The 19172-nt window shown below is 38.1% G+C and overlaps 1 protein-coding gene across 5 annotated transcripts in view; it reads right to left on the minus strand.

Moving 5' to 3' along the window:
• MTUS1 (microtubule associated scaffold protein 1) overlaps positions 1 to 19172 on the minus strand; it is a 166624-nt gene that overhangs the window by 60572 nt on the left and 86880 nt on the right. For 4 of the 5 annotated variants that reach the window (XM_027598756.2, XM_027598755.2, XM_027598753.2 and 1 more), the window contains 2 exons: positions 10149 to 10283; positions 7441 to 7476 (listed from right to left, as the gene is read on the minus strand). In XM_027598756.2, coding sequence (XP_027454557.2) covers positions 7441 to 7476; positions 10149 to 10283 — 171 coding nt within the window. Of the gene's footprint in view, positions 1 to 7440; positions 7477 to 10148; positions 10284 to 17371; positions 17852 to 19172 lie in introns of those variants that run through there. The other variant, XM_027598757.2, reaches the window with a different exon arrangement.

Consider the following 19172-nt stretch of genomic DNA (forward strand, 5'->3'; position numbering starts at 1 on the left):
TGACTTCTTTGCAGAAAGGAACACTGACCCAAAAGTTCATATAGAAATTCAAGGAACCCAGAATAGCCATAAGAATCTTGAAAAAGAACAAGTTAGAAAATTCACACTTCCTGATGTCAAAGCTTATTATATACCACAGTAAGCAACAGCGTGGTATTAGCAAAGAGAGACACACAGATCCATGGAATAGATTTGAGAGTCCAGAAATAAATTCTCACATTTACAGGCAACTATTTTTAACAAAGGTGCCAAGACATTTCAATGATGGAAAGATTAGTGTTTTCAACAAACGGTGCTGGGACAACTGGATATCTACATGTAAAAGAATGAAGCCGGACCCTCTATTTCATTTACAAAAATTAACTTAAAATGGATCACAGGCCTAAGTCTAAGAGCTTAAAGTATAAAAATCTTCTAAGAAAATATAGGCATAAATCTTCATGACCTTGCATCAATCAATGGCTTCTTCCACAGAAGATCAGAATCAGAGAGGGGATCCAGGTGGCCAAGTAGGAGAATCCTGAGCTTACCTCCTCCCCCAGACACACCAAGCCTTCACCTACATATAGAGCAACTCTCTGAGAATGCCCTCAAGACTAGAACAGCTCTTCCACAGACAAAGCTATAAAGGAAAAGCAACATCAAAAAGGACAGGAGGGGTAGAGACACAGTTTCTACGGGACCCATACCTCCAGCACAACAATACACAAGGAGGAGGGCTATCACAGCCCGAGACCCTCCCTGAGGAGCAAGGGGTTCAAGCCCCACATTGGGCACCTCCACCCTGAGGGCCCGGCACCCGGAAACGAGTCCCTCATTGAAAATCAATGAGGTTTAACTCTGGGAGAACTGGAGGGCTACAGAAAACCAAGACTCCATTCTCAAAAGGCCTGTGCGCAAACTTACTTGCTCTGAGACATAGCAAAGCAGCAGTTTGAAAAGCACCTGGGCCACACAAGAATGAGATTTGCTGACTAATTTTAGGGTATGTGCTGAAGGGGCAGGGATCTGCAGGAACTTCTCCATGACAGAAGTGCTAGCTGGTGCCATTTTTTGCCCTCCTGTCTAAGCTGGCCTAACACTGGTGGGTACCAGTTCTAACACTCTCCATCTATACTACCAGCACTACTTGCCCTGCCCCATACTCCTCTGTGGATGTGCCATCTTCAACACACCCATAACAGAAGACAAAGTGGCTCCAGCCCTACCTCACCCAGCAGGAGAACCCTGATGGGACCAGTCTCACCGCACGACCCAAGAAGCTTTTACATGCAACACCAGCAGGCAGCCTCAGACAGAATGATGCCCTGCTAAAGCAGCTCCTGCAAGGAATTGGAGGGGGACCAGCCCTACCCACTGGTATGTCCACAAGAGTAGTGATCAAATGAAAGAGGAATAAACACAGAGTCCAAAAAAGGAAACACCATGGAATGCCTGACTCTGATGACCAGGGGGGATTGTGCTTCCGGGCCCAATAGGATATTTTCTACATAAAGCCAATCCTTCAAGACCAGGAGACATAACTGATCTACCTAATACATAGAAACGAACATAGGCAAAACAAGGAGATAGGAATATGTTTCAAACAAAAAAGACAGAACCTCAGAAAAAGAACTAAATGAAAGATAAGGCATCTAACTGATAGATCAAAATAATGTTCATAAATGCATCTAACAGAAGTATGGAGGAACTGAGGGAGAACTTCAACAAGGAGATAGCTAACATTAAAAAAAACTGTAGTTCAGAATACAATAACTGAAATGAAAAATACACTAGAGAGAATCAACAGCAGATTAGAGAATGCAGAAAAATGGATTAGTGATCTGGAAGACAGAGGAGTGGAAATGATCAAAGTTCAATAGCCAAAAAAAAAAAAAATTTTTTTAATGACGATGGTTTAAGAAGCCTATATGATAATATCAAGCATACTAACATTTGTGTTCTGGGGTCTCGGAAGGAGAAATGACAGAGAAAGGGACAGAAAACCTATTTGAAGATATAATGGCTCAAAACTTTTCTAACCTGGGGAAGGAAGCAGACATCCAGGTCCAGCAAGCACAGAGAGCCCCAAACAAGAGGAACCCCAAGAGGTTGACAAGAAAACACATTAATAATTAAATGTAAAAAATGAAAGATAAGGAGGGGCACCTGGTTGGCTTAGTGGGTAAAGCATGCAACTCTCGATCTTGGAGGTGAGAGTTCAAGTCCCATGTTGGCTGTAGAGATTACTTAAAAATAAAATCTTTTAAAAAATGAAAGATAAGGAGAGAATCTTAAAAGCAGCAAGAGAAAAGCAATTAGTTACATACAAGGGACCCACCATTAGACTATCAGCTGACTTGGCAGCAGAAACTGCAGGTCAGAAGAAAGTGGCATGCTATATTCAAAGTCCAAAAAGAAAAAAATTCTACAACCAGAAGACTCTCCCCAGCCAGATAATCATTCGGAATTGAAGAAGAGATAAAAAGTTTCCCAAACAAAAGTCAAAGGAGTTCATCACCATGAAGTTGGTCTTACAAGAAATGTTAGAGACCTCTTTAAGCAGAAAAGGTCATGGGGTACCTGAGTGGCTCAGTCAGTTAAAGTGTCCGACTCTTGATTTTGGCTCAAGTCATGACCTTGGGTTGTGGGATTGGCCCTGCGTCAGGCTCTACACTCTGAGATTCTCTCTCTTCTTCTCCCTCTGCCCCTCCCCCTGCTCACACATGCTTGCTCTCTCTCTAAAATAAATGAATCTTAAGGAAAAAAAAAGAAAAGGTCATAACCAGAAGAAAATAAGGAAAGAAAAAAACTCTCACTGGTAAAAGCACACATATGGTAAAGATAGTGGGTCAATCACTTATAAAAATAGTATAAAGATTAAAAGACAAAGGCAGTAAAATCAACTGTATCCACAATAATTATTTTAGGTATACCAAAATAAAGATGTAAAATATGACATCAAGTACATCAAACACTGAAAGAGAGGGAGTAGAAATGTAGTGCTTAAAATGTTCAAACTTAGGTAACCACCAACTTAATATAAATTGCATATATATATATGCACAATTTATATTATATATAAATATATATTATATATATATAGGGTGTTATATATAAATCTCACGATAACCACAAACCAAAGACCTGTAAGAGATAAGCAAAAAACACAGAGAAAAAAATCAGAAGACTAAATATCATCAAAACACTAGGGAAGAGAGCAAGAGAAGTAGAAGGCAACAGAAAAGAACTACAAAAACAATCAGAAAACAAAATGGCAATAATACATACATCCCAATGATTACTTTGAATGTAAATGGACTAAATGCTCCAATCAAAGACATAGGCTAGTTGAATGGATGAAAAAAAAAGACCCATCTATATGTTGCCTAAAAAAGACTCCCTTCAGACCTAAGGACACACATACTAAAAGTGAAGGATAGAAAAAAAAATATACCACGCAAATAGAAACAAAAAGGAAACTGGGATAGCAATACTCATATCAGACAAAGTAGACTTTACAACAAAGACTAACAAAGAAGGGAATTACAAAACAATAAAGGGATCAATCCAACAAAAACAATTTAAAAAATTATAAACATCAATGCACCCAACATAGGAGCACCTAAATAGACAGAGCCAATATTAACAGACATAAAGGGAGAAATTGACAATAGTATAATATCAGGGGACTTTTAACACTCCACTTACGTAAGTAGGTATCATTCAGACAAAAATCAGTAAGGAAACAGTAGCCTTAAAAGTACAGGCCAACATCCCTGGTGAACACTGATGCAAAAATCCTCAACAGTATGTTAGAAAACCAAATTCAACAATACATCAAAAGGATCATACACCATGATCAAGTGAGATTTATTCCAGATGTGCAATGGTGGATCAACATCCACAAATCAATCAACATGATACACCACCTTAACAAAATGAAGGATAAATATCTAATGATTGTCTCAATAGATGCAGAAAAAGCACCTGACAAAATTTAACATCGATTTATGATAAAAACTCTCAAGAAAATGGTTATACAGGGAATATACCTCAGCATAAGAAAGGCCATGTATGACAAACTCACAGCTCATATTATACTCAACAGTAAAAAACTGTAAGTTTTTCCTCTAAGAGCAGGACTAAGACAAGGTTGCCCACGGTCATCACCTTTATTCAAAACATTACCAGGAGTCGACCCAAAATGGTTTAAAGACCTAAATGTAAGACCTGAAACAATAAAACTAAAAGAAAACATAGTCTTATCAATATTTTTTGAATCTGTCTCCTCAGCAAAGGGAAATAAAAGAAAAAATAAATAATGAGACCTGTATCAAACTAAAAAGCTTTGCACAGTAAAGGAAACCATTAAAAAATGAAAAGGCAACCCACTGAATTGGAGAAGGTGTTTGCAAATGATATATCCAATAATGAGTTAATATCCAAAATATATGATGAACTTACACAACTCAACACCAAAAATGAAACAAAATCAAGAGTCCTATTAAAAAATGGGCAGAGGAACTGAACAGACATTTTTCCAAAGACATATAATAGACGGACCACAGATACATGGAAAGATGTTCAACATAACTAATCATCAGGGAAATACAAGTCATAACCTCTATGAGATATTACCCTACACCCATCAGAATGGCTCTTATTGAAAAGGCAAGAAATAGCAAGTGTGGGTGAGGATGTGAGGAAAAGAAAACCTTCATACACCACTGGTGGGAATGTTCACTGGTGAGGCCACTATGGAAAACATTATGGTGGTTCCTCAACAAATAAAAAATAGAGATACCACATAATCTAGCAATTCCACTTTTGGATATTTATCTGAAGAACATGAAAACACTAATTCGAATATATATATGCACCCCTATGTTCAGTGCAGCATTATTTGCAATATCCAAGTGGAAGTAACCTACATGTCCATCGATAAATGAATGGATAAAGAGTATGTGGTATAGATACACAATAGAATATTAGTTAGCCATAAAAAAGAATGAGATTTTGCAATTTGCAATAACATAGATGGGCCTAGAGGGTATTATCCTAAGTGAAACAAGTCAGACAGGTAAAGACAAATACCATATGATCTCACTTACATGTGGAATCTAAAAAACAAAAGAAATGAACAAATAAGACTCAAATTCAGTTGAGCCTTGAGAAATCCAGGAGTTAGGGGTGCTGACACTCCCCCCCAGTTGAAAATCTGTATACAACTTTGACTCCCCTAAAACTTAACTATTACTATTGACTGGAAGGCTTACTGATAACAAAGAGTGTAGAAACACACATTTTGTAGGCTATATGTATTATATACTATATTCTTACAATGAAGTAAGCTAGAGAAAAAACATTAATAAGAAAATCATAAGGAAAGAAAACACATATAGAGTACTGTACCATATTTATTGAAAAAAGTCCATGTATAAGGGGACCCATCGGCTTTATGTTGAACTGATGCAGTTCAAACCCATGTTTTTCAGGGGTCAACTGTATAAGAACCAAGTGGTGGTTGCCAGAGGAAAAGGTGGTGGCGGAATGGGCAAACAGGTGCGGGAATGGGCAGATAGATTAAAAGGTATGAACTTCCAGTTATAAAATAAAAACTTCACAGGCATGTTAAGTACAGCATTGGGAATATAGTCAATGATATTTTAATAATTTTGTGTGGTAACAGACTTATTGTGATCATTTTGCTATGTATATAAATGCTCACTGTATCCTATACCTGAAATATTGTATGTCAACTATACTTCAATTAAAACAACAACAACAAAGGCTTAAGTGACAGAAGAAGAAATCAATTAACTGGACCTCACCAAAATTGGAAATATTAGTGCTTCAAATAGCGCTATTAAGAAAGTGAAAAGAGTGGAAGAAAATATTTGCAAATCATCTTTCTGATAAGGATCTGGTTACTTAGGTTATATATAAAGAACTCCTACAATTCAATAATACAAATAATTTTTAAATGGGCAAAAGATTTGAATAAATGTTTCCCCAAAGGAGACCTACAAATGGCCAATAAACACATGAAAAGATGCTCAACATTATTAGCCATCAGGGAAATGCAAATCAAAACCACCTCATACCTATTAAAATGACTATAAGAAAGAAAGATAAAATCAAGTGTTGGCAAGAATGTGAAGGAACTAGACCCCTCATACACTGTGGTGGAAATGTAAAATGGTGCAGTCACTTCGGAAAACATTCTGGAAGTTTCTCAGTTAAATAGAGTTATACCATCTAGTTTCCTATTAAAGGTCATCTGATTTTCTAATATAAAATCACTCTACAGTATATTAGCTAGCTCTCTTTTTCTCCCAAATACCAGGATGTACTAGAAATTTAAAACAAAAGAAAATAAAAATCTCAATGTGTATAGAAGAGTTTTTGTGTTTTTTTAAAATTAAGAAAGATATAGTAAAAATACATTCAAACTCAGGCTATTGGGAACCTTTAGAATTTAAATCACTCTGGATGGTTGAGTCTTCCTTAGTTTTAAGAACTTAATGTATAGTTCTTATCCCTGTTTGATTACATATCCCTGTTTGATTAAGCTGAGAAACTGGACACAGCTTGGAAACATCAAGGATATTAGTTATTCCCTTTATTAATATATCAACCCTACTTTCTTTAATTACTTCCTAAATTCAGGGCCTCACAAACTTGTACCTGCCTAGCTTCCTGAAGAGAAGGCCCTTGTTCATCTCTGGCTCACTAATGTACCCTTAGCACCAAACATGGTCACAAGAATGATAAACTGTAGTCAATGTGCTATAAGTCCTTTCTCCCTTTTGAATTGCTGTTCTAATCTTCAATGCATTTAGAAGCCACATAACTGTCTTATAAATGAATATTAAATGAGAGAATGCAGTAGTATATGGGGGCCTGGTTAGCTATAGATCAAATATAGGAACTGTGGTGAATACATTTCATGAGTCTTTATGGCTTCTCAAGAGACAAAACCTTTAAACTCCCAGTTGTGCTTCAAATGGGTGAAACTGTTTTAAAGACCGATGCAAGTTTGTTCAGTAGAAGTGTAAAAAAGAACAGAAAAATGTTAATCTGAACCGTTAAAAGGTGTTAAAACCTGATGCTGAGATTTAGCAATGGAAGACTATACAATTTTTAAAAAGCATTTATTGTAGAAAAAAGTATATTCTCCATTTTAGATCACATTTAAAAAATCATTTTAAAAAACTAAAATTATCTGTTATTAATAAAATGTCCTTTTCTGTCTGATTGCTTGTTAATCATGCTGACCAAGTTTTAACCTATGCTGATCCAAGTCACAAGCAGCTAAGTTTGTGCCACACCTGAAATTCTGTTTTAAGCAAAATAGTGAAAAAAAACACTGTAAATATATTTAAATACTTGCAATGGTAACATGACTTTACAAGAAGATTCTTTTTTTCTCCCTCCATATCTAAAGTTGTCACTTACCCACATTAAAAGCTGTAAATATTTTTCTCGAGGGACCTAAAAAATAAAAGAAATATTTGTAAATTACACGTTTTGAGTGAAATAGCACACAAAAATTAGCCATTTAAAAAATATTTTCAAAAACAATCCATTATCTAAATTTTAGGTTCCAGATGAGAAATACCACTGAAATACAATTGACTTTATCAAGTATATTCTAGGTATAAAATGATACTCCAGATAACATCAGGATGAGTGTTTAAGGGTGATATGAATTCATTGTCACAAATTAAATATGATAGGAAAACTAGAGTATTTTTTCAGTCAAGAACAGTCAGAGTGCAAATGTTAACAGTACTGAATTTACACCCATATTACACAGTTGATGCCATTCCACTGCTGACAGAGCAAAATAGGCAGGGTATTTATGAAAGACAGTCCCTAGTGTGTGATTTCTAAATTGCCAGGCATTAAATCCAATTCACTTGCTATTCAGCTAGGATGGAAAGAATACTGAAGCTGCTTCTCCAAACTGACACAATATGAAACACAACCAGCGGATCCTTTTGCAATGTGTATGTGTATCAAATCACCAAGCATACTACAATCTTATTTGTCAATTATACATTAATAAATCTGACCAAAAATACAAGTAGTGGTAATACATACAGAGCTACAAAGATAAGTCACTAGAAGAAAACAAGGAGTGCTTCTACTTGACCAGAGATGGTCATTTATAGAGCATCATCATCTGCAGATTACTAGTTAGAATAGCTGCCACATTCTACCTATCTGTAGAATTTCACAGAGACCATAATCTCTTAAAATATGTGGCCATTAGGGGCACCTGGGTGGCTCAGCTGGTTAAGCGTCGGACTCTTGGTTTCAGCTCAGGTCATGATCTCAGGGTCAGGAGATCGAGCCCCATGTCAGGCTTTATGCTTAGGAGTCCGCTTGCGATTCTCTCTCCCTCTCCCCCTCCTACTGCGCTCCCTCCCTCTGTCTGTCATTCTCAATCTCAATCTCTCTCTCTCTCTCTCTCTCAATAAATAAATAAATAAATAAATAAAATCTTTTAAAAAAAATCTGTGGCCATTATAAATGAAAATCATTCATCCCCACTCAAGTAAAATGTTTGTGATACAAAAGCTTGCAAATTCAACAGCAAGACGTATTAGAAAACTGGAGTTCCCTATTCCATAAAGTTATCTGTGGAATCACAGAGTTCCAATTCTCTGGAAGTTATTTAGCATCAAAGTTTAACATCCCTTTTCAGTTACTGGTATATAGGTAGATGCTGGGGCTTTATCATCATCAATAAAAACTGCAGATTCAGATACTGATGTCATTCCAGCAAGAATGTCATTCCAGCAATGGGCAATCTAATGCATTAGAAACTTATTTAAGGGGCGCCTGGGTGGCTGAGGTCATGATCCCGGGGTCCTGGGACTGAGCCCCACGTTGGGCTCCCTGCTCAGTGGGGAGTCTGCTTCTCCCTCTCCCTCAGCCTGCTGCTCCCCCTGCCTGTGCTCTCTCTCTCGATATCTGTCAAATGGATAAATAAAATCTTCAAAAAAATAAAATAAAAAGGCTAATTCTTACAGGCCAAGAAAAGGGGTTCTTGACTACAACTCAGGAGTATAACCTACTGACCTGTAATTTCCCTTGAATGTAAGGTAAAACTGAGTTGTGTGAAAGTCGAATGACTGCTTGTAAATGGTATCATCAAGGCAGATATTCTTCAGTCATATTTGACAATGTTATCTGACCAGTTTTGCATACTTCTCTTGCCTCCTCATCAGTTCACTCACACAAACCATTGTGTTGCTTTCTTTAAACTCCTGTTTTCTAATTGAAATTGTCTATTAAGAATATACTTGCAATCTATTTTTCCTTTGTTTTTATGACTAATAGAAATCAAAAAATTCATTAGATATATCTTAACCTAGATACCAGGGTAAGGGATATACATATTTTTTATTTCCCCCCTGCCTGCCAAAATCATTGATTGTTTCTTACTCTGTAACTAAGCAATTTCCTTCTGTTAAAACTGGAATACTGGAAAATACTTTTCCTGTTACTGGTAAGATGGATATATCCCAGAGTAACTATAGTAGCTGAGATTACTAATAGTGTAAATAAAATACTTTTCTTAAAAAACTAACACACACCACCTCTAATATGGGTCACATATTCTACTTCAAGTTTCTCATTCATAATTCTTTCAGTTAAGCAGTCTTTCAATTCACTAAGCACGAATCCAACTTCTAATGTGCTTGAAAATCCACTTCAGATTTGGTGATAAAGCTGCATGAAAACATTGTATATTAAGTATATACCACACATTCTGTAAACCTGAAAGTTCTTCATAGCCAAAGCAATTAGTGAGTAATACAAAGAAGGAGAGGAGAAAGAACAGAAAAAAAAAAAAGAGCATGGTTTGGACCAAAGGTGGGAAGTAAATTATTCATTTCTATCTCAATGTTCTAGATCACTATCTTAGAATAATTTAACTCTGGAAGTCTCATTTATTTTTACCTTATACCCGTGTTTTATCTCTTGATTTATAGGCATCAAATTTTAACTACAGAACCTACGGACTCTCAGAAGATCCCTTTATGATAAAAATGTAGTATGTGTCTTTTTTCAGACAGACTCTTTGTAAATAACCGTTCAATGTCCTATGAACCTCACTGCTAAAATTTAACTCTCTGCAATGAGGAACGTACCTTTTGGAGGAGTTTTTAGTAAGTGTGCATGAGCTCTGGATACCAAAGGCTTCAAATACAAGGATCCCGAGGAACCATTCTGAAATGCTGGTTTGGGAGGTTTTTCCTCATACTTGATGACAGTGGCATTACCAGCTGCAATAAGAGAGAAGAGTACATTTCATTTTATAGATAAATACAGCATCAATTTTCCACAACTTATTCCTTCCTTCATGAATCAATAAGTGCTCACTAAGCACCTACAATGTGCCAGACATGTAGCTCCTGTCCACAGAGATGCAAGGTAAATGCTACATCCAGAGTGACCGTATGGGGGGAAAAAAAAAAAGAAAAAAAAAAAGAAACAGCCCAAAAAAACAAAAACACAAAGTGAGCATACATCCTGGCATAATCCAAGTTGATGTATCTTGTCCAGTTGAACTTTCATCCCAAATAAAAGTTGGAAGATGAATTCTATGGCCATCCGTGCCGTGTAATAAGCATGTAATAAGCATGCCCAAGGTGCAGCAATGAAGAGCATCCATCTCCATGAGGACAAGGCAGATGTGTCAATAAGCTAATAATAATAATAAACACAGGCAGCCAGCTACACCACTAACGTGAGAACAATAACATACAAATTCCTTGGTAGCTACAAAGCTGAGATCTGGTTCTGCGCCTCCCTTGCTCCAGCCAGGAGGTAAGAACTCTCCCATCTGCCCTGGAACAGAGGTACCTAAGTCCCAAAGTGAACACATAAAAGCAAATCCCACCTAAATAATGAAAACCACCTCTGACGTGGCATGTCAATCTTTCCTCTCTACTCACATGGGAATCCTCCCAGAAAGAAAACGTAAGTTGTTTCCAGGCACAAAAAGAATGGCTCAACAATTTTTGGACAAACTGTGGAGCTCGCCAACTTTGCTCAGGCTGAGCTCTAAAATTCCGAGTCCACTACAGTTACCTAGGCCAAGGGCGCTGCCGCAGAAGCAGACCTACAATATTTCCCAGGAAACATGTCAGGGTAAAAGTTAGAGGGAAAAGTTAAGTGAGCAAATACTACACTTTAAGTGTAACAGGCCCATGAACCCTGGAAAGGGCACCTGCCATTTTGCTACAGTCTCTGATTTTGCCTCCGGTTCTTCATTAGGACTCAAGAGACAAACTTAGCATGTCAATGGACAGTGAGACTTCAGAATAAAGGACACAGCTTTAAAAAATAATGGTGATCATTCACAACTGGTTGATCTCTATCAGAACCACAATCTGACACCATGGAGAAACAGTAGTAGCAAAGCCTGAAGTAGATGTTTGCTTACTCTTATTTCTGCTTTTGCCCAGTAATGACCAAAGCCCTTAAGCATCAAAAAACTAATTATCAAAACAAACAAAAACTAAGTGTCTTTCAGTTGCCTGAGGCAACTGTGTAGCCCATATTCATATAGGTTCTTCCAAAATTGTGCATTTCCTCTTCACGTTTATGGCTGGCTTCTCATTGGATTATAAAGGGAAACCAAACCTTCTATAGAATCCTTAAGATTTGTATTTGTCTTTGGGTGCAGGGAAAAGGGTAGAGGACAAAGAAAGGAACAGGGCTTGTTTCCTACACTCTGAACTCCAAATGAGAATGCATTTTCATATTATGTTTTCACTGAAGGTATATTTTATCCATAACGAGGTCCTAGGAAATAGTGTTCCTCTGCTATGGTATGGTTAAGTGGGCTTTGTGGCTACTTTAGGAATGTAACACCATTACCATCATTTATTTTAGTGTTTTGGGCAGGGGGAGTCTACATTTTAAAATCTCGAAGCGTCAAAACAGTCAGAGTGAAGGTTTGAAAAATAGTACCAGCGTGTAAAGATTGAAACAAAACAAAACAAACGACTGCAAACCTCCTTAAGTGGTATTAAAAAAAATTAGCAGCAATGACCTAAGGGGGGGAAAAAAAAAATCAGCATTTCCTTAAAACACCATTCTAAATTCACCATTCCCTATAACTGAATCATCTTTGAAAAAATACACTGCCCAGAAGCTTAGCTCCTATAAGGATTTTTAATATTACTGTTTGGCTTTTCCTAAGAGATTACCACGTTACACAACACTCAAGAGTATAAACCCAGCAGTTGGTCCTTTTCCCATCATATCCAAGGAAAGAAAAATCCAAACAAAAATACTTGGAGGGGTGCCTGCGTGCCTCAGCTGGTTAAGCGTCTGCCTTCAGCTCAGGTTATGATCCCAGGATCCAGGGATCAAGCCCCATGTTGGGCTCCCTACTCAGTAGGGAGCCTGCTTCTCCCTCTCCCTCTCGGCGCTCCCCCTGCTTGTGCTCACTCTCTGTCAAATAAATAAATAAAATCTAAAAAAAAGAAAAAGAAAATACTTGGAAAGTTTTCTGGTCCCTTTTCCCCATAAAAGTTAATCTTTTTATCCATGTCCCCTTGCTAACTGTACAAACCACTGGCATTTTTATATCACCACAGACTCACTGGGCCAGAGGGGAAATCTACAGGTGCATTCACTCACTGCCTGGTTCCCAAGAATTCCCTGACACCAAACCAGACTGATTTTTTTTTTTTTTTTATTGTTTCTCAAAGATGTTCAACTCCTAGTTCTAAGCATCCAGTTCTATTCTAATACTCAACACATAATCATAAATTTCTTTATTACCAACCTTGATTCCTTTCTTCACTTCACACTGGAAAAGGGTGAGATTCTACCTTATTTATAATTATAAATATAAGAACAGAAATTTTTCACTAGGTTATACATCCTAACTCCTAGAACAGTGTTTATAGATGTCAGTTAAACCTGTAAGGACATGCTGTTATTCTCCCTGATCTACGTCAAATCACTCTACAATGAGCCATCTGTTCATTCTTCCTGTGCCCATATAACATTTCCCATATTAGGTGAGATCAACACAGAGTCTTCCCTCCTACTGAGAGATCTGTCAGTTTCCTACCTTCTTTCCAATTCTCTTTCCCCAGAACCCAAAGACTTGGCCTTTCTCAAGCTGAAAATTACAGGGAGCTAACATAAATCATAGTACTGAAGAGACTACTACTATAAAATTCAACATAACTTTTTTAAGGATGGGTGGGAAAGGACTTCACAGTCTTAACAGAAGCAAAATTTTAGAGAGCGTATCTTTTAGGTTTTCATACAAAATGGATATTGGGTTTCAATTTGCATTTTTGCTTTTGCTAAATCAAAATTTCAAAAGAAAGTAAATGATATTAAAGTCTTAATCATGTATTCTGACAATCTGGATTTCAGTCTTACTTTTCTTGAAACATCTTTTAAATTCATCAGGAGCAAATAAATCACCTATTCAGATTTTGAAAAACTGAACTGAGTTTAATTTATAGACCTAATATAAAAATCATATGATCCCAAATTCATTCATACTTTTCATTTCTCAGCTTTAAAAACAAAGGACCTTCAGCTTCCAAAGAACAGACTAAAAGGATTTTTCACTAAAGCACAAGACAAAATTCTCATGAGGCACAATACTCCTGTCCCTTGGCTGTCACACACAGACAGGAGGTGTTGTCCCGGAAACAAACTGCCACTCATCAGGCTCGGGGTAAACACTGGATCCAGCACCAGATCTATCATCAACTTCCTAACATGGGAGGGTCAAAATCCATATACAAGGATAAAATTTCTGAGTTGACCAGGTACAATCTCTCTCTCACACACACACACTCCCTCTCTCTCTGATCATCTACTGTACACACTTCCCACTTTCACTCTTTCCCAGTTCACTAGTGGTGGGAACAAACTATGCTGAGCTGCACACACTGTTATGACCAACAATTACCCATCTTTCAATCCCCTAAATACTCTGTTGGTGCGTTACTTTCTAGTAAACTTCACTTGAAGGATGTACTTCTCTGTAAGACATGATATCCTGAAAATATTTCTCCTGCCCTCTATTTCAGTTCCTACCATGGCGGCTGATTGGGTGGGTATCCTGATGGTATCTAAATTTTCCCTTGTCCAGAGCTATCATATCCAAACAATAAACTGTTTGGTGGAGAAAGTGCCCATAATTTCAAGTAATGGAATGGAATCCATGATCTCGGAGTTCTGGTCCTGACTTGGCCACTGCCTAGCTATGAGTCCCTACATCTCTCTATATATAAATGAGTGGGTTTGAAATTAAGTTTGGAAATGGTACATATGCTCTCACAGGGCCCTCACTAAACAAATACGGTACTCAGTACCTGTGAGATAATAGAGAATATATATTGGGTCTCTGCCCCCATTTCCTAGCACAGACCTCCTGAAATCCTTGTAATTTCTTTGGTGACAGGAGTATCTTTTGTTCTAATGAAGTGATTCTGTGTGGGTTCCCAGATGGGGGCTGGTCACTGGAAAGACCAAGCCATGCTTAGACTCTTGGAATTTTGAGCCCTGCCCTCCACTTTCTTGAGAAGGGCAAAGGGTTAAAAATGAACTTAAGGATCAATCATGCCCTTTTATGGAAGCCTCCATAAAAATCTCCAACTATGGAGATGGGAGAGCTTCTGAATCGGTGCACACCTGCAGAAGGGAGGCACACTTCACCCTTCCTGCATACCTTGCTCTGTGCATCAATTCCATCTAGATGTTCACCTATATCCTCTGCTACACCCTCTTATAATAACTTGGCATTTATTAGTAAGTGTTTACTTCAGTTTTGTGTGCGGCTCTAGCATATTTATCATACCCAAGATAGGAGCCGTTGGAATCTCCCATTTACAGTTGGTTGGTGAGAAGTACAGCTGACAACCTGGACTTGTGACTGGCATCTGAAGGGGGCTGGGGCCAGTCTTGCAGGAGTGAGCCCTTAACCTGTGGGATCTGCTGCCATCTCCAGTAGATGGTGTCAGGATTGAAGACCACCCAAGGAACAGCTTGCTGTGGCAGAAACTGCCACACATCTAGTGACCAGAGTGAAGTGCTGTGAGTGGGGTACCAGTGTGAAAGTCAAGGAGACACACAGAAGGAAGGACTGGCTTTTCCCGATATAGGAGGGAAGAACTGTAGGTTTTTCTATTATAGTCCCACTGAAGCCACAAGCATCCTCAAAATTCTCCTCAGCACAGTGCAAGAGGGGCCGCGATCCCTGAGCGACAGTTTGTCTGAAGAGTCAATATGTGATATCCCACATGCGGTCGCCCAGGTCCCAGCAGCTGTAATAACAATTTAAAATTGCCCTGTTCTGTTGTGATCCTTGGTTCTATTGGCTTCAATTATGCCAGAAAAATAGATTCTCTGGAATCCTTAGTTTCATTTCCCCATAGTCCAAGTGTGATTCAAATGAAAGAGAGTAAGAGAGATAATGGAGTCTGAAGAGAGTACAAAGAGATTCTCAGAGAAGCCTAGGCAAAAGAAATTATTTTCTTATTACAGAAGGGCTTCTCATTGTTCCAGACTTATTTGCAAACTAACATTTCATACTACATTCTGGCTAGCATTAGTTTTGTTTATTGAGCTATGTATATATGCAGAGCCAACATTCTGCTTATTTCTGGAATTCTTTTTGTTGATCTGTATAAGGCTACCTACTGTGCCAGATCATCTGCCCACCTGGCTTGAAATCAAGTCACTACTGAAGTCTACACTTCCAAATTCCAAAAGCAAAGTTACTCAACCGTGTAGTAACAAGAATGTCTCCTATATACCCCCAGAAAAACACTGCAAAAATGAAGACAAAATTAATGCCAGTCTAGATAATAGCATTTTCTTATTTAATAGTCTATTTGGATGTGCATAAGTATTAAGTGTGTGATACAGAGCCAGAGTACATCCACTGCCTCGCATCCCCTTCTTTACCTACGGCAGACATCACTAGTCAAACACAAACTTTTGCTCCGACCCTGGAAGCAGCGTGAAAACCTTTCAACAATCTACTTCAGGTACTTCTGACCAACTGACCAGTGTGGGCAGGTGAGACAGTACTCACCCGCCATCACCCTGCAGGTAAATAAGAGGAATCCTTCTATCAGCTTGATCACTTCAACAACTCAAACACCCACCTTCCAAACTATTAGACACCATCTTATTGTAGTGAAGGAAATTGAAGTGGTCAGAAACATTTTTGCTGCAAGGATTTTTAAGATGATGTCGTACTGCCCTCCTGTTCCTCAGGTGAGGATCCTGAGGCTAAGAGAGTGGAAGATCATCCACCTTCCCATGAGTTGGCAGGAACACTAGGAGGAATCTGAGGTGAACGCCCTTTTCTATGTATCACACCAGCTAAGCCAGGGCTGGCCATGAAGGCCAAGGTCAAGAATACTCCACTTCTTTAGCCACCCTCCTGTTCTTCTAAATTCCAAAAGAGTACAAATAGCTTTGGTGTGCATCTCTTGCATTTCCCCCCTCACCATCTGTCTCAAAAATAAACATATTTGTGTGTGTGTGTGTGTGCCCAAACGGGAAGAAGGAAGCCTTTGGATTTCACATCCGTAAGGGGGCAAAATTACACACTCACTAAAGGCTTCCTTCCACACATACACAATGGCCCTCAAACCATCTACTCTCTTCAAGACCTACAATATATATTTTTATCCAATGATCTTAAAAACTGGACGTCAGCGGAGTCTGGGAGAGCTTATGAATGTTTAAAATCTATGCATGAGCACATTTGACAGAGAAGCTACTGTGCAAATACAAAGAAATGAGCAGCAAAGCAAGAACACACTCTTGAAAGGGGTTTAAATGCTTAACTCAGTATGAATCCAAATGGTGATCAAAAGATTATTTCCTCACATGACCCATCATTATCAGAAATAGGAAAAAATTCAGTTCAAAATGATTTTTCATGTCTTAAAGTAATCTTTAAAAGGTACGCATCTTTAATATCTTTGAATATAATGAGTAAAATAATCAAAGAAATGATGTTTTAATTCTACGAAAATATTTTTCTATACTCATACAACTATAAGCTACATAAAGAAAACTACTTCTTATTTTATCAGAAATGAGACCAAACAGTCTTTAATAATAAGGTCATTTCATGTACTCGGCATGTCGACAATGCCACTGAATTATATTAAGTCTGAAAACACAGAAAATATAGAATAAAATTGGTTCTATTTAGAACCATTCACAACTTAAATGTAAATATGCCAATATTACAATCGACAAATTACAAGTTATAAAAATAACAATCAAGAGATGCTAAATCAATTTATTGAATAAAATTTAAGCATGCTTACAAAGAAAAGAATCAAACCAGAAATCGTCGACCTACTTCTTTTCCCAGTAAGCGTGGCTAACAAAGGAACTATACAAAGGCTGTAGGATCCCAGGACCAGCAGTGTTAATAAGGTAGCATCATAGTGCCTCTCTGAACCAGCCGGTGGGGTGAGTGTAGAATTGATAAATATTTTTGAAGAAATATCCGTCTCTGTACAACTGCGAAATCCTCCTGGTACAGTCATTTAAAAAGATCAAAGCAATCTTAAGCAGGAAAAACTGCAGCCATGTTCACTCTCCTATCCCTCATGCTTGCTCTTAATGAATTAGAATGGAGGGAAAAAAAAAAAAATCTGGAAGCTCCAAGGCACTACCCAAAACAAATTAAACCAGCTAGCAAATCAAAGCAAGAAAAGACTCATTGATTTGAATGCTTAATCTGCAACAGGAACGCATCCACCGCTAGGCAGGCTCTGTGGGTATACGGTAAACCCCTTTGTTACAAGACAAAAAGGAACGGACAAAAGCACTTCACAGCCTCCTTCGGAGAGTCAGACACAGTACTGAAACGGTGGCCAAGTCAACATGGCTGTCAATGGAAAAGGCTGGAGAGCGCCACCACCGAACGCGTCTGCTTCCAAGGGTCACAAATTCCGTTGCCACACGGCTCTCGGAAGAGCTCACTGGTGATTCTGCTTTGGCAGTTTGTTTTTAAAATTCACAGTGCAAACAGAGAGAACTGCAAGGGAAATAACCTTAAAATAATACACGTGTGAATTCCCTTTTCAAATCCATAGAACATTCCTGGCTACATGCAAACCTTTCCTATTTTATGCCACAACTTTAAAAGTGAAACAATAAAGCGGATAATAAGCCTTTTTAATTTTAAGTAACACATTTTAATATTCCCAAAGTTTCCAGGACATAGCTACTTACTATCACGTGAAACAAGCTACTGCTGCTAAGTGACCTCTCAGAAATGTGCTCATTAATTCGGCCATTAATTCAAAACCTTCTCCTCCACACAATCACACTCTCAATTCTGTCCCATGCTGGCTGAGTGCCCTTGGGCCAGTGACAACCTCTCTGAGCCTCACTCGCTCACCTCATACGCTCACCTCATACAATCAGGGCGGTGGCAGAAGGTATTTGAGAAAGAAGAAAAAAAAAAAAAAGGAAGAATTTATGGCAACCTTGTAATAGCGCTCCACACCCAGAAGAAGGTTCAATAACTAGAACTCCACTTTGTCCTCGTTCCAGCACAAGAAACAAATTGATCCCTCCTTAAAGCAGAGAGAACTTCCCTCCTTTCCACCTCACGCTTAATAATCTTATTTTATCTGGTATGCTAGTTATCCAGGTAAATATCCTCTTCAACCACCTTTTAGATAAGGACCATTTCTTTTATATCCCATATCCCTCACAGCATCCATCGTGGTGCCCGTACCCAGCAGACACTCCACAGCTGTTCAAATTAATAAATCTGTCAATGATGGTGTGAGGAAATTTAGAAAGGAAATGAGCAAATAAATACTTAGACCAAATACGTCTTTCGAATGAAAAAGGCAGCTCAATGAATTCACCCATTTTATACTCAGAAAACAGAATTTACCTTAACTCAAAACTTTAGAAATATTGAGTTTAAATTACTTAAAATTAGGCTTGAAGTTATACTAGTCATATTATACTGACTCTAGCATCCAAATATATAAGATTATAAAACATACATCGACAAAATATAGTCTTTTATAAAGCAAATCACACTGAAGTTCTCTCTATTCTGATTTCCAGTTGGGTTCCCTTAGCCCCTAGATTGCTTTCCTTCCTTAAACAAACCAAAAAACACCACTGCTTCA

This window comes from Zalophus californianus, chromosome 2 (genome assembly GCF_009762305.2).
Source record: "Zalophus californianus isolate mZalCal1 chromosome 2, mZalCal1.pri.v2, whole genome shotgun sequence".
In the NCBI taxonomy this organism is placed as follows: domain Eukaryota; kingdom Metazoa; phylum Chordata; class Mammalia; order Carnivora; family Otariidae; genus Zalophus; species Zalophus californianus.